Genomic DNA, 18,178 nt, shown 5'->3' with positions numbered 1-18,178 from the left:
GAAATGAAAGAAGCAATAGGATGTTGTGAGAACATGTTCTATCCAGTGGGAATCAAGGGCTCTGGGATTCTTAATTCTCACTCCGACACAAACTATTTGTATGACTGTGGATATCAATTCACTGCTTTTGTAGAAAGCTAAAAGCTCCTTCTAGCAGAACTATCTATTTTTTACGTATTTAGGGTTCAATAAGGAGAGTTTAAATGGCTGAAAATCAGAATTTGAATCACAAGTAGAATTTAACTACTAGTTCATGTTAATAACCAGGTTCTGAAGGGGGTGCCTGGGTGGCTTAGTAGGCTAAGCCTCTGACTTAAGCTCAGGTCATGATCTCAAGGTTTGTGAGTTCGAGCCCCACACTGGATCTGTGCTGACAGCTTGGAGCCTGGAGCCTGCTTTGGATTCTGTGTCTCCTTCCCTCTCACCCCTCCCTTGTTCACGTTCTCTCTCTCTCTCATTCTCTCTCTCTTTCAAAAATAAATAAACATTAAAAAAATAATAATAAATAACGAGGTTCTGAAGAAATGTCAACAAACATATATTCTGGACTTTATTTCCTAGATCTAACTGCTTCTAATACACCACAGTCTAGTATCTAGACTCCAGATTTAACATATTTGTAAATTTTCACATATGACCTTTTACATTCATAATCCACCTGAAAAAAAAGAGAGCTAATGTGTGGTCTAGTTAATTATATGTGTGTTTCTGTTCATAATATCTACCTTTGTTAATAAACTACATGGATCCTCTCAAATCTCAATGGACATAGCTATATTGGACCATTTCAGATATATGAAACATGGGCTCTGGAGTTAAGGTAGATTGGTTTAAAATTCTACTTCAGTTATGGAACTTTGGGCAAATTACTTAACCTAGCTAAGTGCTAGTTCCCTCAGCTGTAATACGATGATAAGTATTATACCTAATTCATAATGTTACTGTGGTGATTAAATGGAAAAGTTGCACTCCCATGCCCAGGACAGGAGTACTAAAGAGTAACAAGGAGTGGTACATGAAGTGAAGTTTCCTAGAAAACAGAAGGCAGTAAAGAATAGCTTACTTTAGAGAGGGAGATAGGTACTAGAGATAGCACTGTAGGGCCAAAAAAATAAGCCTGACCTTTGCAGTGCCCATTGCCCAAGAGGGGTTAACCCTAAATCAGAACACTGATGCTATTAAGATTTAATGTGAAAAATCCAAATGCATTATTAACTTATATCTCAAAAACTTATTAACATATAAATCACTTAATAATCACTTAATGGGACTTTGACCCATTCTACGTGGGCCTATTAGACTTGTACTTTCAGTTCCTTTCTTAACTCTGTGCTGAAGCATTTCAGTACTGATCAACCAGCAAAACTTCACTATCAATACCTGGAAAAACGCAAAACACACCTTAATACTGGGTCTTTCTTTACTACAAAATAGAGTATGGTATCACTACAGATATACATATATGTGAAACAATAAGAAAGTAAAACATTAACTTACAAGTTCTGTTAAATGTCTGAGATGTCCAATTTCTTCTGGAAGTGACACCAATTTGTTATTACTAGCAATTAAGACTTTCAATGGTAAATTACACAAGTGTACTGGCAATGTTGACAGTTGGTTCCGACTAAATGGGAAAGTAGAAAAAGAAAAGAATTAGAACTCACCACTCAAGAAAAAAAATTTTGTCTTTCCCATTCTATATTCAGTAAGTGACAAACATAAGTCATGGAAGGAACAAATAAGGTATCAGATTTGGGTTCGAGCCTCCATTTCCTCACTTATCAGCTTTGTGGTTTTAGGCACAGTATTTAACTTACCTGCTTTTTACAGATCCTCATCTGTAAATTGAGGATTTTAATCCTTCTCTACCTATCCTACAAGGCCATGTACCATAAAATTCCTTTGTATAAAGATGTGCTACATAAACACATATTATTACTTTATTAAAGTTAATTTTATGTAAGATAAAGTAATTTAAAAATATGGTAGGGGAACCTGGGTGGCTCAGTAATTAAGTGTCTGACTCTTGATTTCTGATCAGGTCATGATCTCATGGTTGGTGAGATAAAGCTCTGCATCAGGATCTGCACTGAGTGTGGAGTCTGCTTGGGATTCACTCTCTCCTCACTTCTCTCTCAAAATAAATGAATATTTTTTTTAAAAAATAGGGTGGGGCACCTGGATGGCTCAGTCGATCAAGTATCTGACTTTGGCTCAGGTCATGATCTCACAGCTCATGGTTTTGAGGCCCCCATCAGGCTTTGTGCTGAGAAATCAGAGTGCAGCACCTGCTCTGAATTCTGTGTCTCCCTCTCTCTGCGCCCCTTCCCTGTTCACACTCTATCTTTCTGTCTCTCTCTCTCTCTCAAGTATTAAATAAACATTTAAAAAAATTGGAGAGATGGCCATCATCCTCTCCCCTTGCTTCCAAAAAAGGGTTATAAACATAAAAGTAGTTGTAATTTACTTCTCTCATCATTATATACATTATAATCAAATGCACATAAATGATCCAAATATAGCTCTATAGAAAACAAGTGACAGGTTGTGATTTCAAATATATCACATCAGCTGAAGTATAGGTAAGGAATTTCATTTATATAAAAACATACAAAATCAGAGCTAAAAGTACACACCTATCATTAGGATAAAAGTAAGTTAAAACCTTACTTATCTAGATTTAACCTGCTAATCTCTATGGTCAATTGACCCCATTTTCAAGATCTTTTGCTGATTTTACTAATATAGATCATGAGCCTATAAAACTTTTTAAATAATTCTAATTCCTAGACATTTATCTTAAGGAAGGAGAAAAATAAACATTTACATACCAGTGTTAATACTACTTTATCACAGCAAAAAAACTGAAATAAACTAAATATCCAAGAGGGAAAATGAGTTTTAGAAGTATACAAACTGTACAGTAAAATTTTTACATACAAAAATATTTTGAGAGTATTTCATGACAAGGAAAAAACTCATTTAAAAATTTGACAAAAGCCTGGATAAAAAGGAAAAATATCACCTATAACTATAAAACTCAAATATAACATTTTGGTGAATATCCTTTACACCTTTCTACATTTGCTCATTTTCTCCAATGAACAACTGTAACTTTCATAATTTAAAAAAGGTCTTTCAAGATATGAAAAAGTGGAAATAAGTTAAATAAATGCATTTACACATTCAGAACTTAATATACAAAAATACTTAATCACAAGAATGAAAGTACTTTCAGATCTACTATCCTCATCTGATATAGCTTATTTGAAAATCTAATTGAAGAACCACAGCTATAAGACTGTTGCAATCCTATCAGACTAATGACCCTTATAGTTACAAAGCTAAAGACAAAGGGAAAAACAAGGAGGGCACAGGAATATTGTTAATTCAGCCTAAGAACATGTATCGATACTGCAGATATGAACAGATAATGTAAATTTTAGTGAAAGCCAAGAGAGAAGTGAAAAGACCACATGAAAGCAAAAATAAAACAATTTTTAAAAAGAAGAAGAAGAAGAAGAAGAAATTCCTTACCTAATATTTAAGAATGTTAGAGCTTGTAGGTTTAGAATTGCCTCTGGTATATACCGAATACAATTTTGGTATAAGTTGAGATTCTCAAGAGAAACGAAATGACATGCTTCTATGGGAATTTCTGAGAGGCGATTTCGTGACAGATCTGAAAGAAAAATAAATTGTGAGGTTAATTCTTGCAATGTATTTTATTGAAATGTTAGGTAAATAAGCAGGTTTCATGACTGAATTCCCAAGAGTTCCTATTTTAGAGACTCGTCCAGAGTAAACATTCAAATACTTATGAATATTGAAAAAACCATTTTAACATATGCCTCTACATCTTTTTGATAGGAAATACTGATTCTTTTTGAATTTCCATGTATACTTTAAAAATAAAACCATTAGGGGCGCCTGGGTGGCTCAGTTGGTTAAGCACCGACTTCGGCTCACGTCATGATCTCGTGGTTCGTGGGTTCAAGCCCTGCATTGGGATCTGTGCTGACAGCTAGCTCAGAGCCTGGAGCCTGCTTCAGATTCTGTATCTCCCTCTCTCTCTGGCCCTCCCCTGCTCACACTGTCTCTCTCTCTCAGAAATACATAAAACATTAAAAAAGTTAAAAAAAAAATAAAACCATTATTTTTTGCAAGTAACACAAATTCTAAGGCATATCTGCCTACGATTACACCAAAGATCATAATAAGTATCAAATATCCTAGGAAACAATGGGTCCCTAAAATCCACCATCCCAAAAGCACAGAAACATTCTGAGGTTTTTAGAAAAGAAAGCAAAACTGAGCAAAAAATACTGCCCTTTTCTTTATTAAGAGTATGAAGGTCATGTCAAAAGGGTTCAGGAACCATTTTTGCGCCAACTACCCAAAATGAGACAATTTGAGCTTCAATAAAGATAATAATTGTAAAGGACTCAAATCTATCACATATATTGAATTATACTAGCTTATAATGACATCTCCCCCCTTTCCCAAGACAATAGAGAACCAATTCATTATCTTGTAAACTGACAAAGGGCGAAAATCAAACACTTATCTTGCCTTCCTTATATGAACTGTACCACTGAGTAACCAAACAGATGAAAAGAGGCATCTTTGTGTTAAGTGGTCTAGCTATCAATGAAAAGTAATGATAGAATCTAGAATTGGGTACTAGGGAGCCTGGGTGATCACTTGGTTAAGTGTCCAACTCTTTTTTTGGCTAGGGTCATAATCTCACAGTTTGTGGGATCAAGCCCTGTGTCCAGCTCTGTGTTAACAGCGTGGAGCCTGCTTGGGATTTCTCTCTGGCCCTCCCTCTTCCTCTTTCAAAAAAAAAAAAAAAAAGTTCAGAATTGTGTATTAATGACTATTTTTACAAAAAGATGATCAGAGGGGTGCCTGGGTTGCTTGGTCAGTTAAGTGTCTGACTTTGGCTCAGGTCAAGATCTCACAGTTCATGCATTTGAGCCCCATGTTGGGCTCTGTGCTGACAGCTCAGAGCCTAGAGCCTGTTTCAGATTCTGTGTCACCCTCTCTCTCTCTGCCTCTCCCCTACTCTCTCTCTCTCAAAAATAAATAAACATTAAAAAAAATTTTTTAATGATAATCAGAAGTTGTATGCCTCCCTACAGAAGAAGAGAACATCACTTATGGTCTTGCCAGGACAGAACCTACGTCTAATCAAGCTTTTGCAAACTTTCAGGAAGTGCAGAAGGCAAAGGAATGTGCTGAAATACAGTCACTCTATCATTATCCACTTAGCCTTAGTTAAATATACTGTGAGATTCATTTGCTTACCACTGTTTTTCTCTTCTTCTCTTCCTCTGCCCAATCTTAAAGTCTCTGCTGGCAATTACTTGGTGACAATCCTGTACTAAAAACTTTTCCTAAATGGAGGACCTGAATTCCTACATATCCGCAAGTATCTTGCTTTCACCATAAACATGCGAATAATACTTGGCTAGGTACAGGCACAGTTCCTCTCTTAGGAATCTGTAGATTTATTTTACTACCTTCTAAGTTTCCAGTGTCCCCTTGAGTAATCTGGCACATATCTTGATGATTTTTCCTTTGTAAACAGCTTGGGTTTGGGTTTGTTTTGTTTTTGTTTTGTCTCCCCTTCATCCTCAACACTCTGGTCTCGAACTTAATCATTCTTTAAATCAGAGAAATGCTCCCCTATTATATCTTTAGTTGTTGTATCTCCTCCTTTTGCTCTCTCCTTCTCTATTTTTTATTTACTTACTTACCTACCTACCTACCTACTTATTTATTTTCTGTTTTGGTATATCTTCTACTTAATGTTCCAGACCAGGAATTTGAGTCCTCTCACCTTTTCTTCTCCTTCTTCTTCTTCTTTATGCTATGATTAGAGGCGTGTCACTTTTTTTCTCCCAAAAATCTAGGATAATTTATTTTGTTTTGCCTATTAAATCTGTCACCTATCACCTTCAATTTCTATTTCTGACTTCTGACTGAAGTCACTTGTTCTGGTGACTAGAACTATAGTAACTAGCAATCCTTGTTCATCTTGCCTCTGGCTGCTGGAGTTCCTTCAAGTGAATTACTTTCCTTTGCTAATTCATGGCTTGCCTCATCTTTGGAGCTCAGATCAAGCTGCTTGAGTACTCTGAATGGCAATTAACACCAAGATTGAGGAAACAATCCCTAAAATGAATCAGAAGCTTCCACTCAGAAGCACAGCTTTTTCTGAGAACTCAAAAATTGTAATAGCTGCTCCACAGGCTTTTGCCTCTTGTTTTCATTTGGATCACAGTATGTTCCCCAAACTCACGTATTCCCTCCAGGCCACACCAGCCTGCATGCCTCAGAGCTGCTTACTCTGAAGTTGGGAAACAGATCACCATCTTGCCAAAATGCCTCCCCATATTGTATTCATTAGGAGAAAGTTAAAGTCTTGTTAAAGGAGATCATCAAGTACTTAGGACTAAAAATTTCCTACAGAATCACACTGTAAACAGCCTCTTTCTTACTAAATGCAACAAGAATTATTTTTTTTTTATCAATTCCTATTTAAATTTTATTAGTATAACTTTAAAAGTTGAAGAAATGAGGAGTGCCTGGCTGGCTCAGTGGGATGAGCTCTCATGTGGCTCTTGAGCTTGGGGTCTTGAGTTCGAGCTCCATGTTGGGTGTAGAGATTATTTAAATAAATAAACTTTTATTAAAAAGTTGAAGAAATGAAAGAAATTAACCTCATTAAAAACTGTTCGTTATTTAAATTTAACCCTCTAAAATGACAACTCCAGGCAACAAATTAAAGCAAGGACTACTGAGAGTCAATTTGCCTTGTATGTATATTATAAATTACTTAAAATCCAGGAAAATGAAACAAACCAATTCTGTCATTTTTTTGGTCCCCAAACTAGGGAGGGGAAAAAAATAACAGCAAGATATACACTAGGTTTAGATGCATCTCAGCAAATGTGTACTCCTTAACTGTTTTAATATTTAGCAAATTTACTCAGCCACCCACTCAGCTGACTGACTGAGCTACCCAGACACCCTCGAATTAAGGGTTCTTATAAGGTCTTGCACTTAAATTGTATTTTTATTTCAATTTGGGAAGACAAGTAGCTTCTTCCGTAAGTTAACTGAGTAATTTTTTTACACAGTTTAAATTCATGAAAGAGTCATTTAGGTCACTGATCATATTATGGAAAATATTGCAAAGTACTAATGGTTTATAAAAAGTATTTTTTGTCATATTCCCTTAAGAAAGAAGTAATTTTATAGTCGAAGAAATGTGATTTTAAAGTGACTTCAAAAAATAACCTTCAGGGGATGCCTGGGTGGCTCAGTATGTCAAGTGTCTGACTCTGGCTCAGGTTATGATCTCATGGCTTTTGAATTCGAGCCCTGTGTTAGGCTCTGTGCTGTTAGCTCATAGCATGAAGCCTGCTTTGGATTCTGTGTCTCCCTCTTTCTCTGCCCCTCCCCCCCCAAACAAACATTAAATAATAATAAAAAATAAAAAACTTTCAGTTAAAAAATTATAGATATATATTATTTTTTAATGTTTTATTAATTTCTGAGAGAGAGACAGCGTGAGCAGGGGAGGATCAGAGAGAGTGAGGGAGATACAGAATCTGAAACAGGCCCCAGGCTCTGAGCTGTCAGCACAGAGCCTGACACGGGGCTTGAACTCACGAACTGGGAAATCATGACCTGAGCCGAAGTCGGACGCTTAACCGACTGAGCCACCCAGGCGCCCCTGGATATGTATTATTCTTAAAACTCTTTCTGGTTATAAAAGCAATGATGTTAAGCTTCATACATGCAGAAGACTATATAAAACATATATATTTTTAAATACGGTATTGCCAGTACCCTAGAAGCCTCAGTGTAGCTCTTTCTAATCATAACCCTTTCCCTTTCCAAAAGAGAAACCAATCTATCGATTTTAGTGATAATCATTTCCTTGACAGTTTTAACACTTCATAATTTTTAGTATTAGTTTCCTATTATTGCTGTAACAAATTGCTTAAAACAACACAAGTTCATTATTTCACACTTCTGGACGTCAGAAGTCAGAAATAAGTCTCAATGGGCTAAAATCAAGGTGTGTTGGCAGGGCTGCATTCCTTCTGGAGCTTTTAGGGGAGAATCCATTTCCTTTTCTCTTCCAGCTTCTAGAGATGACCCATATTCCTTGGTTGATAGTTCCATTCCTCCATCTTCAAGCCAGCAATGTCAGGTAGAGGCCTGATGCTGCCCTCTCTGGTTCTCCTTCTTTTGCCTCCTTCTGCTTTTAAGGATCCTGTGACATGTTAAGGATCCTGTGCATCTCTCCTCACTCCCCAAATAGTCTAGGATAATCTTCCTGTTAGAATGTCTGCTGATTAGCACCTTAATTTCCCTTTGCTGTGTAACCTAACATATTCATAGATTAGAATGTAAACATTTTTACAAGGCCATAATTCTGCCTACCATGTCTATGAACTTTTTAAAAGGAGAAGCATACTGTATGTGTATTTTTTTGTGACCTTCATTCAACATTTGAGGTTTGATGGAGCTAAAAGCAGAAAAATGATCACCTTTAGCCCAGAAGGCTGACCTACAGCCTACAGTTTCTATAAGGATCAGTTTGTCATTCTCTTGTGAAGAGAATACTGCTGGTTGCTATATTCTTAAAGGTCTCATGATTGTACATCTCACGGATACTTAATATTGAATTGAATGATAAGCAACAGAGAAACCTTGCAAAAGTAGTTTTACAAGTTGAAATTCAAAGAAGACATTTATTATCTAATACTCCCTGCACATTCCCTGACCCCTGCCTACTAGGCATATAACCACCAGGTTCATGCAGCAAAAATGCAGCTCTTTCTGCCCACGGGCTCTGTCCCCATGTTATAATAAAAGCAACTTTTTTCACTGAAAATGTCTCAAGAATTCTTTCTCAACTGTTTGCTCATGGCCTCACATCAAGATGTACTCATGTAAGCTGTATCCTTCATTTCGTTGTCTTTCATAGCTTTTTACTATATGAACATGCCAGTTTGTTTGCTTATTCTACTACCGCTGAACATTTCAATTACATACCAATCTAGATAAATATCTAGGAGTGAAATGCTGTGTAATAAGATATATGGATCATTAACCTCACAAGAGAATGACAAACTGTTTTCCAAGTGGTTGTACCAATTTACACATTTACCAGCAGTGTGAAACAGTTCTTATGGCTTTACATCCTTGCCAATCATTATTATAAGATGTTTTAATATATTTATTATATTTTAAAGATTTTCACACAGTGGCATTTCATTGTGATTTTAATTTTCATTTCCTAGATAATTAATGAGGTACGACAGTTTTTCATATGCTTTTGGTCATCTAGATATCCTTTCTTATAAAGTCTTTTGGTTTGTTGGAGACCTATATAAATTCTGAATATGAATCTGGTATCAATTTAGATGTTGCAAATAACTTCTCCCTACTCTGTGGTTTGAAGTTTTATGGTCTTTGTGGTATCTTTGATGACAGCCTTTAATAGAGTACAATTTTTTATTAATCTTTTCCTTTATGGTTAGTAGTCTTTATAGTTTTAAAAGAAAACCTGCCCTACTCCAAGATTAAAAAGATATTTTCTTCTAGAAGTTTTAGAGTTTAACCATCACACCTAATCTACCAGGAATTGATTTTCTAGTATGATGTGAGGTAGGAGGCTAATTTCAATTTTTCCTTCAGGGATGCCCATTTACCACAGTGACAATTATTGAAAAACCATCTTCCCTCCTATTATTTGCCAATAACACCTTTCTCATAGATCAGTGTCTGTATTTGAATGGGTCTGTCTGAAGGCTCTCTAATCCACTGCACAACTTGTCCATCTTTATGTTACTATTACTCAGTCTTAATTATTATAGATTTATAATAATTCTTGACATCTAGCGCAGTGACCTATTCCTAAATTGCTAAGGTATTCCTACCACTTTGTAGTTCTTCAAGAGTGTCTTGGCTTTCCAGGTCTTTTCAATCTCCCTATAAATTTTAGAATGGATGGGCTTGTTTAATTTCATGAAAGTACTTGAAATTTTTCCTGAGATTGCACCAAATCAAACATCAATTTGGGAAGATATAACACCTTTACAATACTGAATCCTTCAATCCATGAACATCACCACTAATTAATTAAAGCCTTCTTTAATCTGTCATTAAAGTTTTGTAGTTTTCCTCAGAAATGTTTCATACATTGTTTAGTTGCTTTATCCCCAGGTTCTTATTATTTTATAAATGATATATTTTTTTGAAACTTTATTTTGATTTTTATATATTGATTTTGTATCTGGCATTCTTGGTAAACATTTCTTTTAGTTCATGTAATTTACCTGTAGATTCTGTTAGATAGTTCTAGATCTGTAATTACATACGTCTGTGAATACTGAAAGCTTGCTTTTGCTTTTCTGATATTTATTTACTAACTTACTGAATTCCCTTACAATGCTGACTAGGACCTCCTGTATTATGTTGAATAAAAGTGGTAATAGAAGGTATTTTGTCTTGTTCCTAACTTCAAAGGTTTCCTGTAGACATTCCTTATCAGATTAAGGAAATTCCTTTTTATTCCTAGTTTGCTAGGAATATAGAAGTAACATGTTGAATTTTTATCAATCTCTTTTCCTTCATCTATTAAGATGATCATAGGATTTTTATCTTTTCTTATATTAATATGGAATTAATTTTATTTCTTTATTCCACTGTTCTTTTATTCCGTTATGGCAGAACTGATTTCTATCCTCCTCATTAGAATTTTATTCTATTAATGTGAAATTAGTTTGGCTTTTGAACATTAAATCTTGCACTGAGGAGATAAACTCAATTTAGTCCTTTTTAGGCTAATATCCAAAATCTATAAGGAACTCCCCAAACTCCACACCCAAAAAACAAATAATCCAATGAAGAAATGGGCAGAAAATATGAACAGACACTTCTCCAAAGAGGACATCCAGATGGCCAATAGACACATGAAACTATGCTCAGCGTCCCTCCTCATCAGGGAAATACAATCCAAACCACACTGAGATACCACCTCACACCGGTCAGAGTGGCGAAAATGAACAAATCAGGAGACTCCAGATGCTGGGGAGGTTGTAGAGAAATGGGCACCCTCCTACACTGTTGGTGAGAATGTAAACTGGTGCAGCCCCCCTGGAAAACAGTGTGGAGCTTCCTCAAAAAATTAACAATAGAGCTCCCCTATGACCCAGCAATAGCACTGCTAGGAATTTACCAAAGGGATACAGCAGTGCTGGTGCACAGGGGCACATGGACTCAACAATAGCCAAAACATGGAAAAGAGCCTAAGTGTCCATCAACTGACAAATGGATCAAGAAGATATGGTTTATCTATACAATGGAATACTACATGGCAATGAGAAAGAATCAAATCTGGCCATTTGTAGCAACATGGATGGAACTTGAGGTTGTTATGCTGAGCGAAATAAGTCAAGCAGAGAAGGACAGATACCATATGTTTGCATGTATAGAAGGATTAGGAGGAACTTAACGGAGGACCATGAGGGAGAAGAAGGGGAAAAATAGTTGGGGAGAGGGAGGGAGGCAAACCATGAGAGACTCTTGAATGCTGAGAACAAACTGAGGGCTGATGAGGGTGGGGAGGAGGGGAAGGGGGGTGATGGGCATGGAGAAGGGCACTTGTAGGGATGAGCACTGGGTGTTATATGGAAACCAACTTGACAATAAACTATTTTAAAAAATTTAGTCCTTTTGGAGCGCCTGGGTGGCTTAGTCGGTGAAGCGTCTGACTTTCGCTTAGGTCATGATCTCGCAGTTCGTGGGTTCGAGCCCCGCGTCGGGCTCTGTGCTGACTGACAGCTCAGAGCCCGGAGCCTGTTTCAGTCTGTGACTCCCTCTCTCTCTGACCCTCCCCTGCTCACGCTGTCTCTCTCTCTCTCTCTCTCCTAGAAATAAATAAAACATTAAAAAATAATAATAAAAAAATAAAAATTAAAAAAATTAAAAAAATAGAAAATAAAAAATAATTTAGTCCTTTTTATTTTTACTCTTTTCATTAATTTATCATAAAGGTGTTTTATCCTTTTTATTAACTGGACTCAGTTCATTAATATCTGGTTCAAGATTTTTGCATATATAGTCATGAATACTCATAATAACACTCTGGAGTATTTTCTCATACTAACTTTTTAATTTAATGTTTATTTTCGAGAGAGAAGGAAAGTGCACATGTTCAGAGGAGGGACAAAGAGAGGGGAGATGGAGGACTCAAAGTAAACTCTGCACTGACCATAGCAGGTATGACTTGGGGGCTCCAACTCAGGAACCGTGAGATCTTAACCTGAGCCAAAGTTGATGCTTAATCAAATGAGCTACCAATGCATACTCTCATACTAACTTTGTCAGGGTTTGATATCAAGGTTTTCTGGTCTCATAAAATTTAGTTTGGGACCATTCCTTCTTTTTTATTGAGTAAAAGGGCTTAAGACTTCTCTTTTTTTAAGTAATCTCTATGCCCATTGTGGGGCTCAAAGTCATGACCTCAAGATCAAGAGTTGCATGCTCTACTAACTAAGCAGGCCAGGTACCCCTCAAATGATTTCCTTTTAAAAAGCTTGTTAGAGGGGCGCCTGGGTGGCTTAGTCGGTTAAGCGTCCGACTTTCACTTGGGTCATGATCTCACAGTTCGTGGGTTCGAGCCCCGCATCGGGCTCTGTGCTGACTGCCAGCTCAGAGCCTGGAGCCTATTTCAGAGTCTGTGTCTCCCTCTCTCTCTGACCCTCCCCTGCTCACGCTGTCTCTCTCTCTCTCTCCTAGAAATTAAAATATATATATATATATTAAAAAAAATATTTAAAAAAAAAAGCTTGTTAGAATTTATTCATAGAGCTATCTGGTTCTGTAGTTTTCCTTAAAAAAAAAAAAAAGACTTTCACAACTGACTGAATGTCTTTAATACTTACAGAACTATTTAGGCTTTATAAATCTTCTTGAATCAGTTTTAAGTTATTAGAGTCTATGAGTTTCCTATTTCCATCAGAATTTTCAATTTCATTAGCAAAAAGTTGTTTATAATATCCTTTTTAAAAAATGTTTTTAGCATTTGCAGGAATGTCTTCCATTTTCCTTTCTGACTTTGGATTTTGTACCTTCTTTCTTGATCAATCTCATCAATGATTTGAAAATATTGTTAGTATTTTCTTTTTTAAAAATTTTTTAATGTTTTTTATTATTTATTTCTGAGAGAGAAAGACAGCATGAGCAGGGGAGGGTCAGAGAGAGAGGGAGACACAGAATCCAAAACAGGCTATGGGTTCCAAGCTGGCAGTCAGCACAGAGCCCGACACAGGGCTTGAACCTACAAAATGTGAGATCATGACCTGAGCCGAAGCCAGAGGCTTAACCAACTGAGCCACCCAGGCGCCCCAAAAAATATTGTTAGTATTTTCAAAGTATCAACTTTGGCTTTGTTAACCCTATTCATTGTATAATTTCTGTATTATTAACATATTTCTACCTTTATCACTTTTTTATTTGGAGGAGGGGTTGTGCTATTCTTAATTTATTGAGATGGATGCTTTGCCTATTAATTTTTAGACAGTTCTTTTCAAAAATATATATTTAAAGCTATAAAATTCCCTTCAAGTGCTGCTTTAGCTGAATCTCATAAGAATATATATTTTATTAGGGTATTATATTAGAAAATATTTTCTATAATTTCCATTATTATTTCTTTGTCTCATTCTGATAGAAATGTATTTCTTAATTTCTAAACCTATAAGCATACTCTAATGATCTTTTTGTTGATTTCTAACAACTTCATTATGGTAAAAGACTATGCTCTATGTAATTTCAATTCTTTCGTATTTGTTTGCATTCTATGGATCTGTGTATGTTCCATTTTTATAAATATTCTATATGAGTCTGAAAAGAACGGTGTATTCTACATTGGACATGATGTTCTACTTATGTCTATTAGGTCATATTTGGTTGCATTGTTCCAGGCTCTTCTTACTTTTTTTTGTCAGTGTTTTGTATCAGCCGCTGATAGGGGCATAGTACAGTCTTCAGTTACTACTATTATCTTATCTATTGCTCTGTAATTCTTTAACATTTTCTTTATATATTTTGGGATTTTGTTATTAGGTTCCTACAAGGTTTTAAATTATCAAATCTTTCCGGTAAATCAAATTTTTATAATTCTTAAGTTGCTTCTTTTATTCCCAGTACCATTCCTTGCTTTGAAATCTCTTCATTTGGTTTGGTAGACTGACTTTAATATGACTCCCACTGCTCATGCCCTTGTATAAATCCCACCCACTTAACTGTGGGTGGGACTTCAAAACTAACCAACATACAGTTGATTCTTGCACGGTGAGGGGGGGTTAGGAACACCAACTCCCCCCAGAGTTGAAAACCAGGTATAACTTTTGACTCCCTCAAAACTTAACCACTAATAGCCTACTGTTGACCAGAAGCCTTACCTGTAGCATAATTGTCAATTAACACAAATTTTTTATATGTATTATATATTGTATTCTTACAATAAAGTAAGCTAGAGAAAAGAAAATGTTAGGAAAATCATAAGGAAAATACATTTATAGTACCATACTATAAAGAAATCTGTGGGGCCATCTGGGTGGCTCAGCTGGTTAAGCATCTGACTGTTGATTTTGGCTCAGGTCACGATATCATAGTTTGTGAATTCAAGCCCCACGTGACAGGTGTTAACAGTGCACAATCTGTTTGTAGTTTTCTTTCTCTTTCCCTCTGCCCCTCTTTCCTGAGTGTTTGCTTTCTCTCTTTCAAATATCAATAAATAAACTTTTTAAAAAAATCTGTGTATAAGTGGACCTATATAGTTCAAACCCATATTGTTAAAAATCAACTGTACTGGGGCGCCTGGGTAGCTCAGTTGGTTAAGCATCTGACTTTGCCTCAGGTCATGATCTCAGTTTTTGAGTTCAAGCCACCCATCAAGCTCTGTGCTGACAACTCAGAGCCTGAAGCCTGTTTTAGATTCTGTGTCTCCCTCTCTCTCTCTGCCCCTCCACCCCTCACACTCATTCTCTCTCTATCAAAAAATAAACACAAAAAAAAAATCTTTTGGGGGCATCTGGGTGTCTCAGTCAGTTATGCATCCGACTTCAGCTCAGGTCATGATCTCATAGTTCACGAGTTTGAGCCCCATGTCAGGCTCTATGCTGACCTCAAAGCCTAGAACCTGCTTCAGATTCTGTGCCTCCCTCTCCTGCTCATGGTCCATCTCTCTCTCTCTCTCTCTCTCTCTCTCAAAAATAAACATTAAGGGGCACCTGGGTGGCTCAGTCAGTTAAGCATCCGACTTAGGCTCAGGTCATGATCTCATGATCTCATGGTCTGCGGGTTAGAGCCCCGCGTCGGGCTCTGTGCTGACAGCTCAGACCCTGGAGCCTGCTTCAGATTCTGTGTCTCCCTCTCTCTCTGACTCTCCCCCACTCAATCTCTGTCTCTGTCTCTCAAAATAAAATAAAGACATAAAAAATTTTTTTAATAAACAAACATTAAAAAAATTCAACATACTTTAAAAAAATAATCTTTTTAAAAAAGTCAACTATATTTCATTGGTTAGACTTCTTTAACTCAGAGAATATTGCAAAGGTGATGTGATGTCACTTCTGTGGGTATATCTGTCTCTGTTGCCAGCTGTGAAGAGACAAGCTACCATGAATTCTACCAGTGAAAGTAAACAAATTCTGCCAACAGCCTGAAGGAGCCTAGAAGCAGATCCTTCCCCATTCAAGCCTCCAGATGAGAACTCAGTCCTAGTCAACACCTTGATTAAAGCCCTGATGCAGACCTAACTATGCGGTGCCTAGACCCCGATCTAAAGAAACCTTTAAGTTCCTGAAGCTGCTAAGTTTGTGATGACTTGTTATATAGCACAGAAAACTAATAATATATCTACAGAATTTTTTTTTTTTTTTAATTTATTTTGAGCGAGAACGTGAGCACGGGAAGGGTGGAGAGAAAGGGAGAGAGAGAATACCAAACAAGCTCCAGACCCAGTGTGGAGCCTGACATGAGCTTGATCCCATGACCCTCACATCATGACCTGAGCTGAAATTAAGAGTGAGGCGTTTAACTGGCTGAGTACCCAGGCAGTCCAATAGAGTATCTTTTTCTATTCTTTAATTTCAACCATTCTGGATCATTATGTTTTAAATATGTTTCCTGGGGCATTTGGATTGCTCAGTTGGTTAAGCTGGTCTGGCTCTTGGTTTTGACTCAGGTCATGATCTCATGGTTCATAAGATCAAATCCCACACTGGGATTCTGTCAGTATAGAGCCTGCTCGGGATTCTTCCCCTCTCCCTCTCTCTCTGCCCCTCCCCTACTCGTTCTCTTTCTCTCTCAAAATAAATAAGCTTAAAAAAAATTGAGTATGTTTCTAATAAACAGCACACATATAGATTTTGCTTTCTTTTTATTGCCTGACAATCTTTATCTTTTAACTGAAAACACACTATATTTAACATAATTACCTAATGTATCTGGATTTTTAAAATAGTCATGTTATTTCTGAGAGATGTAGTCCTTGACTAATCATTAAAGTTCAAACTAGCAAAATATAGATACAAAACTTAACCACACTTGACTTAGGACTAACTAATATAGGAAAATCTCATTTATATGTAGTGTCCTGAGTCTGTATACAAGCCAAATGCTTCAAAATTACCTGTTTTTCTGTAGATGGAAAAAAGATTTCTTAGCTTTGCGAACTATTTTTACATAATAGTGCCAAAGAAATGCTAATATCCGGAAAATATATTGCTTTTCCAATATTTCCTATTTCATGATGGAAGTGCTTTTGTCTACCTAGCTGCCTAAGTCAGAATTCTAGAATCATCCTTTTTCTTTTTCCTAATCGAATCCTATCAACAAACATTCAGTTTCTTGATTCAAATATATCTTGAATCCATCCATTTCTCTTTATCTCCTTTGTCACTGACTCTTAAGACTAATCTAAGAACCAAATAAAACAGTGCATGGAAACTTACTTCCTATACTATAAAACACAAAAAGGCACACATAAAACCAGCCTCCGAGGGTTAAGAACAACACAGTAAAAACAAATAACCAAACTCCCAAAATTATATGGATTGTAGTAGGCAATAAAATATAGCAAAGTATAATACAGTAATTTATTATCTTTGGTCACCAAAAAGAAGTAATGTTGCATTTAGTATATCCTACTTATACAAGACAAAAAATACAGAAAACATTTGTTTAATGATTTACATTAAAATGTTTAAAACAATTTCCTTATCTTTCAGTGAGGTTAAATAAGCACAAAGGTTAGTGTACCTTTGTGTCACTGGAGTAAGTTTTTTATTTCACACATACACATAAGACTAGTTATTGTCCTAAGTTTCCAACTCTGTGTCTGTTTAATCAATCCTAGGTTGTTTTCCAGACTACAAACTCAACCGGTATTTGCCAAGTAATGTGAAAAGCCACAAACTGGATAATAAACAACTTTGCAATTAAGCTATTAAGTTACTTCCATGTATCATATCCTGAATGTGGCCTTGGTCTTTCACCAGCCATTATCTTTTCATCTAACACTAGTGACATAAGCCAACAACTATACCAGTCTTTGACACAGCCCTTGGATGTATTATTCAGTTAAGCAAAGCATAAAAAGTCCATTTTGGCCTGATAAAAATATGAGAAGATTTTTGGCTAAGGGATAAATCATGGAAGTTTCAATTAACTAAAATAAATGTTTCAAGTAAAAAATGCTCTAAGGTGGGACTCCTGGGTGGCTCAGTTGGTTAAGTGTCTGACTTTGGCTCAGGTCATGATCTCCTGGTTCATGAGCTGGAGTCCCATGTCTATGATGACAGCTAGGAGCCTGGAGCCTGCTTTGGATTCTGTGTCTCCCTCTCTCTCTCTGCCCCTTCCCCACTCATCTGCTCTCTCTCGCTCTCTCTCTCAAAAATAAACATTAAAAAATTAAAAAAAGAAAAATGTTCTAAGGCATATCATTTACGATAAAATGCCTAATGATTTTCCATATTTATAAAAATCCTACCCTCAATGTCAAATTTACCTCAGGGATACTGTAAGTTTTAAAATAATATGTTAAAAATTTAATAAAATAATATGTTAAAGAAAAAGCCTA

At 36.3% G+C, this 18,178-nt stretch overlaps 1 protein-coding gene across 4 annotated transcripts in view; it reads right to left on the bottom strand.

Annotated features, from left to right (window-relative positions):
- Positions 1 to 18,178, bottom strand: part of LRCH3 (leucine rich repeats and calponin homology domain containing 3) — a 124,084-nt gene that overhangs the window by 62,878 nt on the left and 43,028 nt on the right. For all 4 annotated transcript variants that reach the window (XM_039250873.1, XM_039250870.1, XM_039250871.1 and 1 more), the window contains exons 2-3: positions 3,538 to 3,682; positions 1,498 to 1,624 (exon numbers count right to left, since the gene is read on the bottom strand). In XM_039250873.1, the coding sequence (XP_039106804.1) occupies positions 1,498 to 1,624; positions 3,538 to 3,682 (272 nt within the window). The remainder of the gene's footprint in view (positions 1 to 1,497; positions 1,625 to 3,537; positions 3,683 to 18,178) is intronic.

Source organism: Hyaena hyaena, unplaced genomic scaffold (genome assembly GCF_003009895.1).
Source record: "Hyaena hyaena isolate Hyena2069 unplaced genomic scaffold, ASM300989v1 scaffold_382, whole genome shotgun sequence".
NCBI lineage: Eukaryota > Metazoa > Chordata > Mammalia > Carnivora > Hyaenidae > Hyaena > Hyaena hyaena.
This window is presented reverse-complemented; position numbering and strand designations above follow the sequence as displayed.